The sequence below is a fragment of the Zeugodacus cucurbitae genome, chromosome 6 (assembly GCF_028554725.1).
Source record: "Zeugodacus cucurbitae isolate PBARC_wt_2022May chromosome 6, idZeuCucr1.2, whole genome shotgun sequence".
In the NCBI taxonomy this organism is placed as follows: domain Eukaryota; kingdom Metazoa; phylum Arthropoda; class Insecta; order Diptera; family Tephritidae; genus Zeugodacus; species Zeugodacus cucurbitae.
Window position 1 is genome coordinate 7,807,859 of NC_071671.1, and position 21,795 is coordinate 7,829,653.

Genomic DNA, 21,795 nt, shown 5'->3' on the forward strand with positions numbered 1-21,795 from the left:
CCTCTACTGCTTTCTTCACCATAGGAATACCAAGATCTTTATGGATATTTTCATTGCGAATGTACCATGGTGAGCACGTGATTGATTCAAGCATTTTCGATTGGAACCTTTGTATTATATCAATATTAGTTGCACAGGTCGTACCCCACAGTTGAATGCCATACATCCAAATCGGCTTTATGACCGCATTGTATAAAAGCACTTTGTTGTCTAGGCTAAGTTTAGAGTTTTTATTTAAAAGCCAATTTAAATTTACAGCTCTTATCTTCATGCACGTTATTTTACTAGATATATGTTTTCTCCACGCAAGCCTTCTATCTAGGTGAATACCAAGATAGGTAACTTCATTCGCTTGAGGCACTAGAATATTGTTCATTTTACACTTTTGTTCATTCACATTTATACGCCAGTTGGCTAGCCATTCTTCGACCGATCTTAAGTGCTCCGAGAATATTCTTGATGCTATAATGTGGCATTTGTTACGGCTCACTAAAGCTGTGTCAACCGCGAAAGTTGATGTCAAAACATTATTAGCTGTTGGAAGATCAGCAGTATATATGATGTACAGAGTTGGGCCTAAAACACTGCCTTGTGGTACACCAGCCCTTATTTGTCGTTCATCAGATATGAAGTCTCCCACTTTAACCATAAATTGTCTATTTTTTTAAGCCATATTTAGAAGCCAGAAATGAGCCGAATATAGATTGGAGGTAGCGTTCTTAAAGTTGAGGCCACTGCCTCTGAATTTCGGTAGTAAATTTTGGCTATTTCGACTCGTTTTTGGATCGTATATGAAATGGCAAAATCGTACTGAAGAAAAATGTCAAAATATATGGCGTCGTTTGCTGTTCCTATCGGTCTACTTTTGCATCCGTGTCCCTATTAAAAACCCCTTTATATACCCTAAAGCGTGTATCTTTAGACGGCAAAACTATTTAAAGGTCATCTTCTCACGTAATAAAAGTGAAACGTTTCCTTTTCATTAAAATACAATGAGATTGACTAAGTGTTCATCTACATTTACATAAAGTTGATCATTTCCTTTTAACACACTCAAATTTATGCACATACATATGTTTCATTAAAACTTGTGTTTATTGCTCATTTTAATTGAACCCCTCGGCAAATTCATTAGCGTTTGGAGACGATCATTTTCCTTTTGTGTATGTACTTACTCGTACGAGTTTGTATATATTTTGAATAGTGAAGTGCTTGAGGTTTTGACCTTTTGTATAAATAAACAAGTAAGGTAGTGCGCTCTACGGCTGTGGACGAAATTTGTGAAAGCAAATGACTTGTTTGGGAAAATTCAAACTTAAAACATGTCGCTTTTGAATTCTACATTTGTTATTAAGTTCTGAAACGATCGATTAAATACGCTTCAACAGAGTATTCACTTCATTAAGTTGTCCTATGCTAACTGTAATTGACTTATGCCAGTCTTTGTTCGATTCACCACTAATTTCGCTGAATCGCAGGCAGCTAGTTCACGTCCAACCACAGATCGATTAATTGCGGACGCTCCTGTATATGAGTGAGGTTTTTTTTTTCGTATACAATATACATTATGCAAATGGGTATGTGCATATTAAGAACGATCGTAACTGTAGGCATGGAAAGGGGTCTCAAATACAGAAATTTGCATGCCGTCCTAAAGCTAATAAATATTTTATGAGGAAGAATTCTTAAGTGAAACAATTGCATACCAAACATGCATACATTGTATGAAGACACACACTTACTTACACATATGAAAATACATACTTACGTTTAAATCGCAAGTAAAGTGTAGTCAAGTTTTCAAATATTTTTTGTTTTAACTGGTGTTCTTTCTTCCATAATTATATATATTTATACATATTTTGTTAATTAAAGAAAAAATTTCCTTACAGATTATTGGCACAAAACAGCTGTTGGTGCGACCTGATGGCAGCTTTGCGAAGGATCGTACAGTATCCGGCTCGTCGGATGTTTCAATAACCTTGGGCGCAGCATCGCCTCCACTTGCGTCACAGCATGCCGATGCCATTAATAATAACAACACTAGCGTTAGCAACTCAAATACACTAGGCAAAAGTGTACACAACAATTTAAGTACAACTGTTAATTGCAACAACAACAATAACACGATCACAAATGGATCGAGTAGTGGCGGTGTCGCGGCAGGATCGATTACAGCAACAGCTAGCACAACGTCAATTCCCGAGACAATCGAGCTACCGGTAGCAGTTGCTCACTCGCAGGGCAAGCCGCTACAGGAAGCACTAGATGAGGTGAGTGAATTCTTAAATACCATTTCCAATACAATTAAACAAGTCTAAAAAATCGTCTTGCTCAAACATTTTCGACATATTGTAGATACCTTAAAGTTATTCATTTATTAATGAGTACACTTTTCAATTCATTACTAATTTTAGCTTTTTCTAAAAATAGTATTTTATTGAGTATTTTAAGCTTAATTACTACCTTACTGCGGTAAATAAGAATACTATATATATACTTATATAGGGTTTTTCAATAGGGATCGCTACAAAAGTATAGTACAGCAAACGACGACATGTTTTTCCACGCTCTTTTAACATCTCTCTTCAGTAAGGTTTGTCATTTCATCCTAAAAAGATATACGATCCAATAACGAGTCGAAAGTATTAAAATTAACCAACGAAATTCGGAGTCAGTGACCTCAACTTTAAGAGCGTTACGTTCCATTTATGATGAGGCTCATTTCTGGCTGAATCGCTTCGTCAATAAGCAAAATAAACATTATTGGTCAGGCAGCATTCCACACGTACTCCTTGAGTCAACATTGCATCCCGAAAAATTTGCGGTTGGGTGCGGTTTATGGGCCGGCGGCGTTATTGGGTCGTACTTCTTCCGTGATGATCAAGACCGGCACGTTAGTGTGAATGGGAATCACTACCGCTCAATGATAACCGAATAATTTTGGCCCGAATGGGATGATATGGACTTAGACAATATGTGGTTCCAACGGGACGGCACCACAAGTCACACAGCGAATGTCACAAACGATTTATTGAAAACCAAGTTTGATGAAAGTGTTATCTCACGAAATGGCACAGTCAATCGGCCTCATCGTTCGTGCGATTTGACGCCGTTAGATTATTTCCGGTGTAGCTACGTCAAGTCGATGGTAAATGCCAACAAGCCAGCTACGATTGATGAACTTCGTGCGAATATCGAACGTGAAATTGCCGCAGTATTGGCCGATTTATGCTTGAAAACCGTTGAAAATTGGGTTCATTAAAAAAACAAAACTTTTGTAGCGCTCTTATTGAAAACCCCTTTATATTGTCTTTACATTTATACGAGCAACTATTTCGAATTTAGTACTTATTTAGTGCCATTGATTGTCATTTTATAAATAGTTGAAGATGCAAGCGCAAGCTAATATTTGTTTAAGACAATTATCAATTCTTAATAAAACAACAAACCTGTTCTCTTCAACGGACCTCGGTTATTACTTGTACAATACTTGAAATCTTGCTGTAATCAATGTAGTAAATGACAGAGAGACTCAAATAAATCTTATCAGATTTCTAGATTAGATTAAATATATATAGTCAAGTAGTGCTACATCTATGTATGTCCCTATCATTTGTTAAATGTAACTCATTTGTATTTGCCTTTGTAAGTGTTTATATTGACTATATAGGCTTAGTACTTAATCGCATTTTGCACCTTACAACAATATTTCAGTTAAACCATTAATTTATAAATAATTCAATTTTAAATTTAATCAACAGTTCGATGAATACTTACGCTCTCTAACATTATATGCCGACAATGTCGATAGCATCAATTTCATTACTGACGGTCAACTGCCCTTGCGTCAGTGTTTGCATCGAGAGGCCTGCGCCAAAGACATACGGCTGCCGAGCTATTACAATCGATTCTGTGATCTGCGCAAAGAATTCCTCAAGTACAAGTCAGGCGATTTATCACGCGCATTGGTACCCGTTAAGGACATCAAAAAAATACTCCAAATACCAACAGCTGCGGCACCGCAGAGTATCGGTGAAATGATGAAAGGTTAGTCCTTGTATATATAATAAAAAACACAGTTGTATTTGAAGCCAACAATTTAATTTTATTAGAACTAAATATACCCAGTAGTGAAGAACAGGAGTTCTATGTGAAAGAATCTCGCGAAATGGTTTCGGTCATACAAGTAATGCTGAAAGGAGGTAAGTTTATTATTCGCGATTCATGGGTTTAAGTTTGTAAAAACTTTTTTTTGTATATTTTGTAGGGCATAAATTTCAAGCGAATGAAGTGGTAACCCTCGTTTTGGAACCTGGTATTTGGTAAGCATATTTACGTATTTATTTATTTCGGGTCTGAAGAGAGTTTGGATTGTTTGATAATTTATATGAGTGACTGGTTGAAGTTTAATATATTAATTTTAATTTACTTGCTATGAAGCTCCTAAATTGAAATTAAATATGAAAAGAAGAGAGAAATTAGTAGTTTCCGTTCTGAGTGTTCTGTTTTTGAAAGAAAAATTTCAGACGTAGTTACCGTTTTGAGTGCTCTGTTTTTGAAAGAAAGATTTCAGACGTAGTTACCGATCTGAGTCTTCTGTTTTTGAAAGAAAGATTTCAGACATAGTTACTGATCTGAGTGTTCTGTTTTTGAAAGAAAAATTTCAGACGTAGTTACCGTTTTGAGTGCTCTGTTTATGAAAGAAAAATTTAAGACGTAGTTACGGATCCGAGTCTTCTGTTTTTGAAGGGAAAATTTCAGACGTAGTTACCGATCTGAGTCTTCTGTTTTTGAAAGGAAATTTTCAGACGTAGTTACCGATCTGAGTGTTCTGTTCTTGAAAGAAAGATTCCAGACGTAGTTACCGTTTTGAGTGTTCTGTGTCTGAAAGAAAGATTCCAGACGTAGTTACCGAACTGAGTGTTCTGTTTTTGGCAGAAAATTTTCAGTCGTATTTACCGTTCTGAGTGTTCTGATTTTGGAAGAAAAATTTCAGACATAGTTACCAATCTGAGCCTTCTGTTTTTGAAGGGAAAATTTCAGACGTAGGTTCCGATTCGAGTGTTCTGTTTTTTGAAAGAAAGATTTAAGACGTAGTTACCGAACTGAGTGTTCTGTTTTTGAAAGAAAGATTTAAGACGTAGTTGCCGTTCTGAGTGTTCTGATTTTGGAAGAAAAATTTCAGACATTGTTACCGATCTGAGCCTTCTGTTTTTGAAGGGAAAATTTCAGACGTAGGTTCCGATCCGAGTGTTCTGTTTTTTGAATAAAAATTTAAGACGTAGTTACCGAACTGAGTGTTCTGTTTTTGAAAGAAAGATTTAAGACGTAGTTGCCGTTCTGAGTGTTCTGATTTTGGAAGAAAAATTTCAGACATAGTTACCGATCTGAGCCTTCTCTTTTTGAAGGGAAAATTTCAGACGTAGGTTCCGATCCGAGTGTTCTGTTTTTGGGAGAAAATTTTCAGACATAGTTACCGTTCTGAGTGTTCTGTTTTTGGAAGAAAAATGTCAGACGTAGTTACCGTTCTGAGTGTTCTGTTCTTGAAAGAAAGATTTTAGACGTAGTTACAGCTCTGAGTGTTCTGATTTTAGAAGAAAAATTTCAGACATAGTTACCGATCTGAGCCTTCTGTTTTTGAAGGGAAAATTTCAGACGTAGGTTCCGATCCGAGTGTTCTGGTTTTGGATTAAAAATTTCAAACGTATATTTCGATGTGTAGGATACCATTTTCTTTGGCTCTCATTTATATAATTTCTACTGTAATCCATCGTAAATTAAGTCTCATACAACTTTTTATTAAAATCAATTCCAAAGCGCTGTTTTCTTATTACTAAAATTTGAAGATTTACTTCCTGCGCTCTATTTTCATGTATTTTCATTCACAAGCTTTGATTGAGTCAGATTTTCAACTAGAGGAAGATTTAAATTTAATTTTAAATATGTGGCTCAAATCGCCAGTAGCACGTTTGGCTCAATTTCACGTTTCTCACATTGATGAGAAACGACTCAACTCTTACACGACTCTCAAATATTGTATTCTCCCCAAGCTTCTTGCTGCATAACTTAAAATCGAAGTGTTTGAAAATTCCCAAGTAGTCGCCGTTTCAACACAACAGTGATAAGGTTGCGCGTTGCATACGTTCGTGTCTCAAGTGATCACAACGCCTAATCTGATCCAATTGTTTGGCTTATCCAGTAATCCACAATCTCCGTGCGTGCTGAACATCTTTACATATACTACATATTGTACTCTATATGTATGTATGTACGTAAATATTTCACACATTTGGAGTGTTGTAAAAATATACATTTATATATATATTCGAAAGCATGCATACATTATTCGTCTATATACATATGTACATATCATGGCTCGAACCAATCGATCGTTATCGCAAGAAAACAGCTCAGCTCATCTATACATGCAAATAAGTTGAAAACGAAAAGTGAAATAGTAAAATCTGATTAACAAAAAGCAAAATATCAGCAGAGTCTAATATAGTGAGATGCAGAATTTAAAAAAATAATCAAACTGAAAACTAAAAGAGCCTTTCATAATCAGTTGTGTTGTGTGAGATAAAGAAAACTCCAACGTGCTTTTTCGTGCATACTAAACGTATGAGTTTCCCCAAATTTATAGTATAAATAGTTGAACAAAATTTGCGCAAAATTTAATAAATTACCATAAGAATTTGCAAAGTTATAAAATTATTTAGCTGAGCTCAGCATTAATTTAATGTACTGCTTGTCAGTTTTTTTCTGGATCCGTATTCATACCTACATACATATATATATACATACATATATATATGCCAGTAATCCAACCATTTGTTTATTGCTGCATTCGCACACTCATTTGGAGTTATGTGATTTTATATCGAGCGTAACAGCTGCCACCTTATTGCGGTGCCAACAGTTTGGCTCAACGTCACAACACTACGACTGAATTGATTTTCACATATATTTTTTAATATTAAATTTTCTCTACTTACAGCTCAATTGACGACGACATCGACGGTAATTGCATTGTACGCGCTCGTGGTTTGCCCTGGCAGAGCAGTGATCAGGATATAGCTAAATTTTTTCGTGGTCTAAACGTTGCCAAGTAAGTGCAAGTATGAAAACATGTGATTTTAAGTCATTCTCTGCGCCATTTCGAAATTATAGGGCATATATAATTTTTCCGATGCCCAGCTTTGTTTGTATTTACATACATTTGTATGTGGTTCATTTAAGCAGACCTTATCTCTTAGGTCATTTGAGATCTGTTATGAGTACAACAGAGCGATAACCACAATAAAGCAAGGAACATTTTATGCTAACACAACCGAACTTCATATTGGGCCTACTGATTGCATACGTATCGATCGAAAAGTGGTTCGATAGGATCAAAAAATGTTACGTTGAAATCATTGAAACCGTATCGTAAATAAAATTTTCGATCGAAGTGCACTCACTTAGCGATAAAATATATTCCGCGGCTATTATATGTCGCTAATTTCGAAATCATTGAATACGCAAAATCGAAAATTTTCGTCGAAATCTATCCGTTGGAGTGAGTGGAGTGAGTTGTGGAAATTTAAAAGAAATGAACTATAGTTGAACTTCCATAACTCGTACTTCTATACCTCGAAGTTCTCCATAACTCGTACTCTTGAAGTCAAATTTCATACAAATTACCTTCCGTAACTCGGAATTCTCTCTAACTCGAAGTTTTTTTGTGGATTATGGTGATTCGAGTTAGGAAAGTTTAACTGTATATGTAACTTTTTATGCAAACAATTATGTTTTAAATGGATATTTTAGAGAGAAGAGACAAAACAGACAAACAAAAATTAATTTGAGGTGTTTAAAAACGATATAAAGTTTCCCTCCCCCAGAAATATCGAAAACATTTTATAAAGGTTGATAAAACAGTGTTACCTTTTCACTTTGTGGTAAAGCATGAAAATTTTCGATCGAAAATCATTAACGTATCGAAATCGAATTCGCAGTGGAATCAATGATTAGGCCCATTGTTACATTGTCGATAAAACAGTTTTACGTTTTCACTTTGTGGTAAAACATGAAAATTTTCGATCGAAAATTATTAACGTATCGAAATCGAATTCGCAGTGGAATCAATGATTAGGCGCATTGTAACATTGCCGATAAAACAGTTTTCCGTTTTCACTTTGTGGTAAAACATGAAAATTTTCGATCGAAAATCCTTAACGTATCGAAATCGAATTCGCAGCGGAATCAATGATTAGGCCCATTGTATTAATGTATCCAGCGTATAGACACTTCAAATCAATAAGCCTTGCTATAGGCCGATATAACGGATACGATTTGAATTCATCCATTAAATTGTGGACTATGACGGAAAAACTGTTTCGCTCGTAATTTACTGTTGTTGTGTGCATTAATCACACTCTAGACACGCTAATGTTGTAAGAAAATTTTAATATTGCATTTTAACGAAGTTATGAGCTTCTTATGAATCCAAGTATACTATATATTTATACTTATTAGATTCAAATAAACTGGCTTCGCCACACTGATAAGAGGTCAAGAGGTTTGACTTGATTATTTAAACCTACGTTGACATTATAAATCTCATGTATGCATTCCTAGATTTTAATATACTTTATGTTTCTTATTTGCAGGGGTGGTGTTGCACTTTGTCTATCGCCACTCGGCCGACGTAACGGTGAAGCACTTATTCGATTTGTATCGCAAGAGCATCGCGACATGGCACTAAAACGTCACAAACATCACATTGGCAGTCGGTACATTGAGGTTTATCGTGCCACTGGCGAAGATTTCTTGGCCATTGCTGGCGGTGCTTCCAATGAGGCGCAGGCTTTCCTCTCCAAGGGTGCGCAAGTTATAATACGCATGCGAGGACTGCCATATGATTGCACTGCCAAACAAGTAGTAAGTACTTTACTTTCAAAAAGATATATCGATCCTTAGTAGCTGGTGTAAATATTAATGCAATTTTAAGAAAATGTATTACTTGAATTAAATCTGAAACTCAATCTATTGTTTACAGTTGGACTTTTTCACCACTGGCGAGGACCCTTGTACTGTGCTTGATGGCGTAGAGGGAGTGCTATTTGTCAAAAAACCAGATGGCCGAGCGACTGGTGACGCCTTCGTGCTATTCGCCAATGAGCCGGATGCACCTAAGGCCCTGTCACGTCATCGCGAATCAATCGGACAGCGGTATATAGAGTTATTCCGCTCTACAACAGCAGAAGTGCAACAAGTGCTGAATCGCTCTATGGACCCGAGAACTTATGAAGCTAATCATCAACAGCCACTAATTGCACAATTACCGGCAATGCCGTTATCACTATTACCGCAGGTAAGCAGCATTCGTGAAGTACATATTCTCAAACAGTTGTAATTGTCCGGTTAATTGAACAATTAACTCCTGTGCGAAAAGGCTATTATATTTAAATCAAGTTTAATATATATACAATTTTTTGTCATATTCTTTGCAGCACTTAATTACATCAGGCACCACGAAGAATTGCATTCGTTTACGCGGCCTACCTTATGAGGCCATGGTCGAGCACATTTTACATTTTTTGGACGATTTTGCGAAGCATATTATATTCCAGGGAGTACACATGGTTATCAATGCTCAAGTAATTTGTTACCTCTTTTGATTTAAATGTGCCACGTCAACTTAACAATTTAAATTTACTTACAAAAAAAATTACATTCTACTTTCATAGGGTCAACCTAGTGGCGAGGCTTTCATACAAATGGACTCAGAGGAGTCAGCACGCGTGTGCGCGCAACACAAACATAATCAATTTATGATGTTTGGTAAAAAGTATCGTTATATCGAAGTGTTCCAATGCTCTGGTGATGACATGAACATGGTCCTGAATGGCGGTCTACAGTCGCCAGTGTCCGCAACACCACATCCCCATCATTCAGCCGCAGCCAAACAGGCGTCGCTGCTCTCACCGGGTATGTTACCTCAACCGTCGCCGTCCAACGCACAAGCAATTAGTTCCCATACGCATGCTCACTCCCACAATCACGGTCATACTCATGCTCACATACACACTCATGGCCAAAGTCCCCATCTAACTCATACGCATGCGCATACGCATGCATTGCAATCATCACCATCGATGGCAGCAGCGGTGGCTGCGCTGTCACAGCAACAGCATGTTGCGCTGCCGACAACAAATCCACAAACGGTCGCTGCTATGACCGCTTCAGCCGGCAGCTTGTCTCCCTATATGACCGCAGCAGTTGGTACGCCGACGAATGCTGCGCAGCATCAAACCCTAACGGCACAAACAAATGCTGTCGCCGCTGTTGCTGCTGCTGCAGCAGCTGCACAAAATGCGGTCCCTCTGGGTGGGCTGGCAAATGCGCCCACTTCCACCTTACAAATGCAAACCGGCGCTGCAAATGCACAAACCTCAGCCATGGCTGCGTACCCTTTCAATTACTCATTACCGCCGCCGCAGCTGTCGATGAGCGCTAACCCTGCACTCATTGCCCAACAACAGGCACAATATATCGCACAGCAAAATTTATTGGCACGCCAGCAGGCTGCAGCTGTGGCTGCCGAACAACAACACCAACAACAGCAACAGCAGTTGTATGCAAATTTCATGAATCCCTTGCTGTTCCAACACCCATCGGCAACGGGTGCGACTAATGTGACGGCAGCTAGCCCCTCAGCCGCCGGCGCAGCCACAACACATCCCCAGTTTGTGCTTATGCCACGGCAATTTTCTTTCCAACCATTTCCGATCGGTTATTTGCCACAAGGCTATCCATACGCAACCACTGCAGCTGGTTTGAGTGGTGCTGGCACTGCATCGCCAGTCGCCGGTGTCATACCCAACGCTGCAATGACCGCCGCCGCCGCTGCAGCCATGCCGCATTCCATGAAACGATCGTACGAAAATGCCTTCCAGCATGAAGCTAATATTGCGACTGCCGCTAAACGCGCCCTTACACGCCCTCCAACTGCCGGTAACGTATACCAGTTCTACAATCCGGGAGTTTAGTTAGCATTAGACTTAGAAATAGGACACAAAATGCCTGCTGAAAGCACTCTTAGTTCTTTCATTAACTTTTTTTCGAGCAATACCAGTTTTCGCGCTGCCTGGCAGTGCATCATACTTCCATATAATATAACAATTCGACAGCTGTGCGTCGTTAAAGATTTGATACAAGCTAAGTATGTAAAGGGGGATTCAATAAGAGTGCTACAAAAATAAGAGTGAAACAAAAATCGTTTGGGATATCAACGAAACTCTTTATTCCTGCGAAAATACTTTAGATGCCATTATGTATGGAATTCGATTTCTTTTGCACGCTTGCAGAAGTCCAGACGCTGCACCCAATTTTCGACGGTTTTCAAGCAAAAATCTGTCGATACTGCAGCACTTTCCCCTCGATAATCGTACGAAGTTCATTAATCATTGCTGCCAGGTTGGCATAGACCGTAGACTTGACTTAGCGCCACAGAAAATAGTCTTACAGCGTCAAATCGCACGACCGAGGCGGCCAAGCGGCCAATTGACTGGGCCATTTCGTGAGATCACACGTTTACCAAACTTGGTTTTCAATAAATCGATTGTGAAATACGCTCTGCATATTGTCCAAGTCCATATCAAGCAATATCATATCAAATAATCGGTTATCATTAAGCGCGGTAGCGATTCCGTGCCGGTCTTGATCATCACACCAAACCGTAATTTTGCGGTATGCAATGTTGACTCATGGAGTATGTTTGTATTGCTGCCTGACCATATTTTGCTTATTGACGAAGCCCGAAATGAGCCTCATCGCTGTAATTGATTTTTCGATGAAAATTCGTTCTTAAAGTTGAGGCCAATGACTCCGAATTTTGGTAGTAAATTTGAATTATTTCGACTCGTTTTTGGATCGTATTTCTTTCCTTGTTGATATGGCAAACCATACTGAAGAGAAATATCAAAAGATCGCGAAAAAATATAGCGTCGTTTGCTATCCCTTTCGGTTTACTTTTGTAGCGTCCCTTTTGAAAAACCCTTTATATATCCCCAGCTTGGCTTTCCTTCACATTTTGTTTTACATTTAAAAAGTGTACATAAAATGCTGGGAACTAAATGGTATGATTGCAATAAAACACATATTATTTTACAACTTCATTTAATTAATTATACACATCGTTTTTCGTTTAATATACAACTGCGCTCATATGGAAGATTAGCTTAACGCTCAAAAGTGCTTAAACATTAAGCTATCTTCCTTGGGACTCAAGCGCTCAAGTGCTTAAGCTATCTTCCATAACGCACACAGTTGTATAAAGAATTAAATATATATAACCTACATATAACACACTATATAACCACTATAAAACATATACTTACCATACATTCCATACGAGTACTTACCCAATAAGAGTTCATAGCATTAAGAATACGATTGTGTTGTTTTTAAACTGCAATTTATTATGGATATACCTAAATATTAGATAAATTAGACTGGAATAACGTGTATAGAAATTACACGCGCTGTGTAAAGTTTAACTGGGTTTAATATATGTATTTAGTATGTATTTGAAAATGATCAATTCTTGGCATCTCAATTTTTATTAAATTATTATGATTAACGTGTGAACTTTTAATTCCACTTACGAACTTAATATAACAACAATAAAAGACAAGAAAAAACAAGGCGAAGCGACGCGAGAAGTTGCAAGAGGCTAGCAATATTCATTGCCAAAGTGCACAACAGTTGCGCGCGAACCACTTTATTTGTGATTCAAATATTATACATTTTGTATAACTTGTGCAATTCCATTCTTGTTATTTAAAATTATACTTACTTTTTCCTTAAATATGTTTGTTTTGAGCAATTGAGGCGCTACTTTGTAAATGAATATTGTTAGGTGTTGGATTGTGGCATTTGCCTTGTACACAAAACGATTTGCTATCAATATACAATTCACAAATGAACTGGGCTTTTTTTTATATATATATGTATATGTATCTACACTATTTTTATATGTATGTATTTGCTTAAGACGAATAGAAAACCGTTGAAACGGCTTTTAGATTTTAAGCATACCTTTTTTTTACACTTTTTAGTAACTTTTGAACGAAAAAAAAGAAAAGAAAAAATTTTTTGCAAATGTATGTAGCATTTGTAGGATGAAATTAGTGATTTCTAAAATCGCTATATTCAAAAACCCACTTGATACTAAATATTATACATATGTTTTACTAATTTTACATGGCAATATAGTAAATATCATGCCTTGGAGCAAATGAACGAGAAATGCTAAAAATCGTTACATTTTAAGTTAACTATTAGATACAAAATTTCAAAATTTCAAAATTTTCAAAATTTCAAAATTTCATAAATTTCAAAAATTTAAAAATTTAAAAAATTTCAAAATTTCAAAAATTTCAAAAATTTCAAAATTTCAAAATTTAAAAAATTTCAAAATTTAAAAAATTTAAAAAATTTCAAAATTTAAAAAATTTAAAAAATTTCAAAATTTAAAGAATTAAAAAATTTAAAAAATTTCAATATTTAAAAAATTTAAAAATTTAAAAAATTTAAAAATTTAAAAATTTAAAAATTTAAAAAATTTAAAAATTTAAAGAATTTAAAAATTTAAAAAATTTAAAAATTTTACAAATTTTAAAATTTAAAAAATTTCAATATTTAAAAAATTTTAAAATTTTAAAAATTTCAAAATTTTATAAATTTCAAAAATTTATATTAATTAAAAAAAAACTGTCAAAAGTGAACGCATTTGTCTCCATGGCGTGATATTTCCATTTAGACTAAATAATTATTAAGGCTAAAAATCTATGTTTACTCTACTATTTAAATCAATATGAATATAGCTAGTTGCAAATGAAAACCTTTCCTTTGTCTGCTGTCTTTAAATTCATGCAAAAAAACAAAAATTTTGAAAAATTGCTCAATACTTATTGTACCTACACTATCCATAGTTATTGAACGCGTACTTTAATCGTTTTTTTTTTCTATATTTAAATACGCTCAATTGCGAATTCAATATTTTCAATATTTTTGAAACACGTTTTTTGGTTTGTTTTTTAATTATATTTAATATGAGTTCATCAGTGTCTGTGCATATATGGTGTTAGTCGCATATCGATTTATGTTTACTGTCATCACTAATTTTTTCCCATTTGCTTATTTAATTACATTAGTACGGTAGTAAGAGTGCATATTATTATTACTCATGACAATACTATTTTCAAACTCTTTCCAAGTCAAACTTTACCAAAAATGTATCGTTTATATACTTACTTACATACATATATGTTTAATCTTTCATGAACCAATTGTTTAAGCTAAAATTGTCGAAGAAAGGCTAATGATCTGGGTAATTGCATTATTATACATTTTATACTTTTATATTTGTAAATGGCGCTTACATATTTAGTATGTAGTGTTTTTAGTGAGCTTCCCCTTCTTCTTCTTCTGTTTGTGTTGTCTATAACTTATAGCAGATGCGTAAAATTAATGCGCCTTAAGCAATGCTAATGCGCATTGAAAGTTTATGCTGACAGACGGCACGAATTTTTGTGCATTTAAACAGCTGATTGAGAAATCTGCTTACTTAAAAAAAGTTATTAAAAAAGTTCAAAAAAGTCCGTCTGTCAGGGTTATTATACGTCAAAATGGGAACGTTATAGGTTTTTAGTCGTTTCTGTACATCTGATGTAGAGTAATTCACTTAAAAATATGTACGCAGCCTTGACATGCCGAGAGACAAGCGTTGAGAGAAAGAACTTTAGGGTTTTTAAATGTCTGCGATTGCCGATTTTAGTATAACATTTATGCAACTACAGTAGAATCCCTATTCTCCGTATCAAATAAAACCAGGTGTATTCCGTATAATCGATTTCATAGCAGCAAACAATATTTTAGTATTCATAAATTTGTATTATGTAATGGATTTTAAAGAGCCTTAGTCATCCGTTAGCAGTTTTCCGGGTGTCACATTGGACAGTCGAATCTGTCTAAGTGAGATTCTCTACATCTGCAGAGATCTACCCCTTAACCTAACCCAACTAATGGGTTTTAAAGAGTTTGGAACTCGATTTCTTTTGTACGCTTGCAGTAGTCCAGATGCTGAACCCAATTTTCGTGAGATAACACGTTAATCAAACTTGGTTTTCAATAAATCGATTGTGACTTGTGCGCTAGCCTGTTGGAACCACATATAGTCCATGTCTATATCATCCGATTCGGGCCAAAAATAGTCGAATATCACTGAGCGGTCAGACAGAACGATTATGACGACCATAGATTGAATGTAGCGCTCTTACAGTGGAGACCACTGACTAAATTTCAATAATTTCGACTCGTTGTTGAGTCGTATTCTATATCGTTCACTGATTAAATGCCAAACCTTACTGAAGAGAAATGTCAAAAGAGCGGAAAAAATATGGCGACGTTTGCTATCCCTTACGGTCTACTTTTGTAGCGTGCCTTTTGAAAAACCCTTGATATATGTGTCGTTTAGATAATATAAAATATGAGCTAGAACGTTAAAGAATTACATAAAACTTAGATAGGTTTAAAATTTATTTGAAAATAACTTGTGAATGTTCTTTGACGTAATGAAGCACAACTTTTCACTGCGGCCAAGTCCCTTATATGCTTCAGTTGGAAGAACTTTATAGGATCCGTTTCGTTTTGTTTTTTCAAACTACTTGAAAACAACATCTGGAGCTTCAAAAGCTTTTGCGTGAGATGGTACTTGACATATGTACATCCCCAGTTTTAGTCCCTTCATTAACATTCTCTCTCTCTCCTTACTGTTCAAATCGTTAATAATTTCTTCAGCAGTTAATATTTGGAATCCGGGGTTCTCATCGTAGTTCAGGCACTCATTAATATTGTTTTCATCACACCCTACGCAATGCTAAGCATTTGCATTGCTTTTGTTATCTCTTTCAAATCGTTGTGCGGTTCAATTAAAGCATTAGATAGTGTTAATTTTCATAATTTTTTCTAAAAAAAAATTTTTTTTGACAATTTTAAAACCGATTGCGTTCGGTTAATCGGTTATTCGGATAATTGATGTGCGGTTAATTGGGATTCTACTGCAGAGCTGAAAGCTGTTTGGTTCATTTAGCGCAAGATTTGTAATGTATTTTTCAAAAATTCTACTAAAGTGCATAAATGCTTCTCATGTCCTCAATTTTCTCTTAGTTCTTAGTTAAAAAAAAATATGTGCTTGCATGCGAAAATACGATGGATTTTTTTTAGTTAGTTTTCTTAGTTTTTTTTAGTAATTTTTTCAAAGCCACGCACTTTAAAAACATAAACTATTATGCGGCTGAAAACCGTTAATGTACTCACTTGTATGAACAACGCTAATTGAGTGTACGAAAATCAATTTGGACAATTTGGGTACAATTATATATATTTATATATATAATAAATGTTACAGATCACTATTTAATAAACTTAAGGAAATGCTTTCAATACGTGCAACTGTGTACGTGTGTGTAGTTAAATATTTGCACCGTTTTCTTATTATTTAATAAACATAATAATTTTAATGATAATGATTTGTTAACTTAAAACAAAAAAAAACAAAAAAACAAAACAACAACAATACATGTATAGTTATATATATATATATATATTTATGTGTTTTAGGTCTTTTGTACCAGTCATCTAGTAAACGCTAGGAAATTGGGTTTTGGTTTAATGTATGGTGATTATTTTGCATTCTCAGTTACTCATGTGTGTCATTGATACATGCTTACATGCATATGTATATGTACAAAAAAAAAAAAAAAACAAAAAAAAAATATCGTTATCAATCGGTTTGAATTTAACTGCTTTATATACACACCTATCTACATACATACATATATATCATGTCGCAGCGCAGAAATCTATGCTGACTGAACTTAGGTTATACTAGCCTACTTTACACGTGTTAATTTCGTATGGCGAACTTGTGTTTCATAATAACTCAATTAACAATAACAGCTCATAACAAGAATAAAATAAAAATGTTTAAATTGTACGTACATTCAATCAAAGCCTGAATTGCTGGCGCAGCTAATGAAACCGACCATCCACAACAATATCAAAGTATCATATCACTTAGCTATCACTAGATTGTGAATAAGAAACCCAAATTTGTATGAATAATACGAAAATGAAAAATATCTACTTACTTAATATTATTGAATATTAGACATTTTGATATTAGCTTTGCTCACTTTTATATGCATAAACGAACTTACATAATAATAATAATAATAATATGATAATAATAAAAATTATTTTATAGAATTGCGCTGTTTTTTCAATACTGGATTTTTGTGCACATTCTTTTGGTTTTCGAAATTTCCAAAAATAGTTTCCAAAAACCATAGTTCAAAAAAAAAAAAATCACACATGCAACGTACATACATATCTACCATATGTAAATGGTACATTGTAAAAACATTAAAATTTGCACGCGACAAACGAAAATTAATAAAAAACATACATACATACATACATAGCATATGTAGAAAACGGATGTGTGCAGGCAATTGATGGTGTCCGTTGAAATGTTATTATTATAGATTTATCTTTGGTTGAAATTTTAGTTCATTAGTTTTATTTATTTTTTTTCGTTTTAATTTTGTGTATTTTTATTTTATTTTTGATAACTACTAAACAAAAACAAATACTTTTCTATTTAACGGGTTGTTGCTAAATTTAGTAATGCTTTCACTTTTTTCTCTCAGTGTAATGTAACGTCCAAAATACTGAATTCTAATACCAGTTATGGGAGTGTTACTCGTATTTACATATATATATTTTTTAGCTGGGTTTGGCTTTTTATTGCAGCAAACAAACAAAAAAAAAAAAAAAAAAACAAAAAAACAAAAAAAAAACACTTGAAAATATCAAACAAACAAATCTTGTATGTCTCTCTCTGTGTGTGTGTAATTTGCTGATGGTGATGTAACGGTGATGTAACGGTAATGTTTTATATAACACATCTGAGCTGTAAGTACATTCCTTTATATACGTTTTTGGGTTCACTTGTACTTTAAGTTGTAATACTGCGCACATAATTATTCAATTTCTTTATAACCATACTTCATACATTATATACTTATTCTACCAGCTACTGTATACATACTTACATATGTAACTATTTATTTATGTTATAAGTTTATTCAACGCAGTAATTGGCTAATTAACTAGGATATAGAAATATAGAACGCATCATAGATATTTTTTTAATATTCAATTCACTTACAACACAACCATGTATGCTTAATGGGTTAAGGGTAGTCAGAGACATGAAAAAATTAGAAAAAAAATTGAAAAATCTCAGTATTTTTTTTGCTTTTAAATCATGTTCTTTTATATTAAATGGCATTATTACGCAATGTTTTGAAGTCAACTTGAAGTCAAGAAAATTTGAAAAGAAAAAATTCATAATTTCCAAAGTTATAGCTGTTTGAGTTGACACAGTTCTAAAAAAAAGTCCTTGCGTTGACTAGATAATACTGAGCATGATCGAAGCTTTTTTGTTTTTTTTTTTTTTTAATTTAACGAAATGGCGGTCTCAGGAATTCTTTTTCTAGATTTTTGGGAAATTGGTCTTAAAAAATCGAAATTTTTGAAAAAAAAGAAAAGGCTTCGATCAGGTTCAAACTGTATAAATTTTATTAAAATCGAGTTACAGTTGTCACCAGTTCAAAAAAACAAGTAAGGAAAGGCTAAGTTCGGGTGCAACCGAACATTTTATACTCTCGCAATTTATTGATCTATTTTTATTAAGATAACACACAATTTGACCCAATCTGAAAATCCTATAATTAGGTATATGAGAGCTAGGGTAAGTTATGACCCGATTTTAACCATTTCTGGTACAGAGACACACTATTAGAAGAAAAATATTTCCTCTGAATTTAATTAAGATACCTGAGAGATTTACCGAAATTTTCGGTGAAAAATTACCATGGGGCACTGAATTCTTCATATTCGATATTCGGGGCTTTGAAAAGTTATAGTCCGATTTCGAAATTTTTTTAACAAGTGATGCCACAGATCATATACAATATTTGTGTAAAGTTTTATTTCGCTATCTTCATTGGTTCCTTATGTACATATATATTATAAAGTGAAGGAATAAGATGGAGTTCAAAATTGAGTTACATGGGAAGTTGCCGTGGTTGTGAACCGATTTCATCCATTTTCCACACGTGTCATCAGGGTGTCAAGAAAATATTATATAGCGAATTTCACTCGAATCTGTCGAGTAGTTTCTGAGACATGGTTTTTGACCCATAAGTGGGCGATACCACGCCCATTTTACATTTTGTAAAAAAATCTGAGTGCAGCTTCCTTCTGCAATGTCTTCTGTAAAATTTAGTGTTTTTGACGTTTTTTGTTAGTGAGTTAACGCACTTTTAGTAATTTTCAACCTAACATTTGTATGGGAGGTGGGCGTGGTTATTATCCCATTTCAACTATTTTCATGGTGTGTGGTGGGGTGCGTAAGAGAACCGACTGCAGAAAGTTTGGTTTATATAGCTTCATTGGTTTGCGAGATATATACAAATAACCGATTTGGAGGCCGGACCACGCACACTTCACCAAAAAAATTACATTCAAATATGCCCCTTCCTAGTGTGATCCTTTGTTCCAAATTTTACTTTTATAACTTTATTTATGGCTTTGTTATGACACTTTATGTGTTTTCGGTTTTCGCTATTTTGTGGGCGTGGCAGAGGTCCAATTTTTCGAAAGTAACCCTCTCACGGTCCCAAGGAACATATTTCACTAAGATATCTCAATTTTTACTCAAGTTAACCGTTGCACGGACGAACGGACAGACAGACATTCGGATTTTGAATCGTCTCATCATTTTGATATATATAACCCTATATCTAACTTGTTTAGTTTTATGACTTACAAACAACCGTTATGTGAACAAAACAATAATACTCTCTTAGCAACTTTTGTTGCGAGAGTATAAATATTATTTCCAAAGCTATAGCTGTTTGTTCCAGTTACAAAATAAGGTCCTGGCGGTGACAATCATAAGTCCTTGGAGATTCATCTCAAATCAAGCGGATAAGAAAAATTAGTTTTTTAAATAGATAATGATTTTCAAAAATTAACAAAATGGCAGCCTAAGAAAATTTTTTTCTAGATTTTCGGCATAAAATCAATAGTTTAAATAGTCTTAAAAAAATGAAATTTTTGAAAAAAAAAAGTAAAAGCTTCGACCTGGCCCAGTATTTTTATATATTCCAGAAGCTTTATCAATTTCATTAAGATCTACGGAGCAGTTTTCGAGTTACAGTTGTCATCTGTTTAAAAAACGTGGTTTTGATAAAACGAGCGCTTTTTTATTTGTCGAATGACACGAAAAGTAATTATCGTATCAACTTTAACTTTTCAGATATTACACGAAAATGCAAACAAAATGAAAACAAAAAAAATATGTTTTTTTGAAAATTCTGACTACCCCTAACCCCTTAAGGATAGTGAGTGTCAAAACCAAAAAAAAAAAAAATTAGTGAAAAAGTAAATGCATACATTGATTTTGGGTATGGGAACCTATGCAGCATCACAGCAATCGGTGTTTAATTTATGTATGGTATTACGTGCTAAAGATCTCATATGTAGATCTCGGTCATATGCATTGAAAGTTAACTGATGGTTCGCGTTGCACTTGGAAAAATTGGTGGTTTCCTAAATTTAATTTTATTGTTTGTATGTGATAAATTTAGTATAATATAGTGGTAGATAAATAATACGTTCTATATACTATATAAAAATCTATAAAATATATACAAATCTATAAAATATAGATCTTCTCTTACCACCTCTAGTACTGCTCTTCATGCAATAACATCTTTGGATAGGTTCTATAAGAGCTACTGTGTTGTAAAGGTATCTTTTTTAATGATGTCGACAAATTTCAAAAATTGTATAAAATACTTTAGCGACTTTAAATAAGGTTAGAAATGACTTTCGAGCAGTAGTATTATTCAAAAATTGTTGTAATGTAATTTACTTTAATGCAAAGAGTTATGATCTATATGGTTGAAAAAAATCCTGCTAAGTTATTTACTTTTTATAATAGTAAGCATAACTATTTGGGCTCATAAGCACCGTTTATATTATCACTAAATCTATTATCGGCGTAATTCCGCTGTGGAACATAACTTTCATACTTGCTTAATCTCTTTGCCACGCATAACTAAACAATGGTTTCGAAACTATACTTTTTGTAAACAAACAAATTGGTTATATATTGAAATATAGAAATTATGCACTATATACAAGTATGCCTAAAATAGCTATTTAAGAACCTTGAATGAATACTTTAGTTAATAATTTAGTAAATAAATATTCATGTATTTGCGTTTATAGTAATTTAAAGATTAAATCATTACTTAAAGTGTAAAATTTTCTCTCTGTGTAGGTACACCTGTGTTGGGCACGCCGTTTGGACCATTTGGACCACCTTTTGGTTCACCAACAGCTTTACTCACATCAGCGCATACCCAACGCCCGCTGCCACATCATCATCATCATCAGCAGCATCACCAACAGCCAACACCGCAAGCATTTTTTCCACCACCATTTCTATATTGGTCATATCCTAGTCCACCAGTGTCGCCAACCGCATATTATGGCCAACCGCCGAATCATACGAGTCCAACATTAGCCGGCAATATAAGTGCAACGCAGCACCAAGCTATGGTAAGTGTGTGCATTACTTAAGCACCAATATTCCAACTAAGACTA

General features: G+C 34.5%; 1 protein-coding gene across 6 annotated transcripts in view; it reads left to right on the forward strand.

The window, feature by feature from the left end:
* LOC105210352 (RNA-binding protein fusilli) overlaps window positions 1-21,795 on the forward strand; it is a 47,687-nt gene that overhangs the window by 22,661 nt on the left and 3,231 nt on the right. For 5 of the 6 annotated variants that reach the window (XM_054234858.1, XM_054234857.1, XM_054234859.1 and 2 more), the window contains exons 3-11: window positions 1,893-2,273; window positions 3,765-4,050; window positions 4,116-4,205; window positions 4,271-4,325; window positions 7,001-7,111; window positions 8,655-8,925; window positions 9,044-9,358; window positions 9,498-9,644; window positions 9,735-11,903. In XM_054234858.1, coding sequence (XP_054090833.1) covers window positions 1,893-2,273; window positions 3,765-4,050; window positions 4,116-4,205; window positions 4,271-4,325; window positions 7,001-7,111; window positions 8,655-8,925; window positions 9,044-9,358; window positions 9,498-9,644; window positions 9,735-11,036 — 2,958 coding nt within the window. In that variant the 3' untranslated portion in view covers window positions 11,037-11,903. Of the gene's footprint in view, window positions 1-1,892; window positions 2,274-3,764; window positions 4,051-4,115; window positions 4,206-4,270; window positions 4,326-7,000; window positions 7,112-8,654; window positions 8,926-9,043; window positions 9,359-9,497; window positions 9,645-9,734; window positions 11,904-21,469; window positions 21,751-21,795 lie in introns of those variants that run through there. The other variant, XM_054234860.1, reaches the window with a different exon arrangement.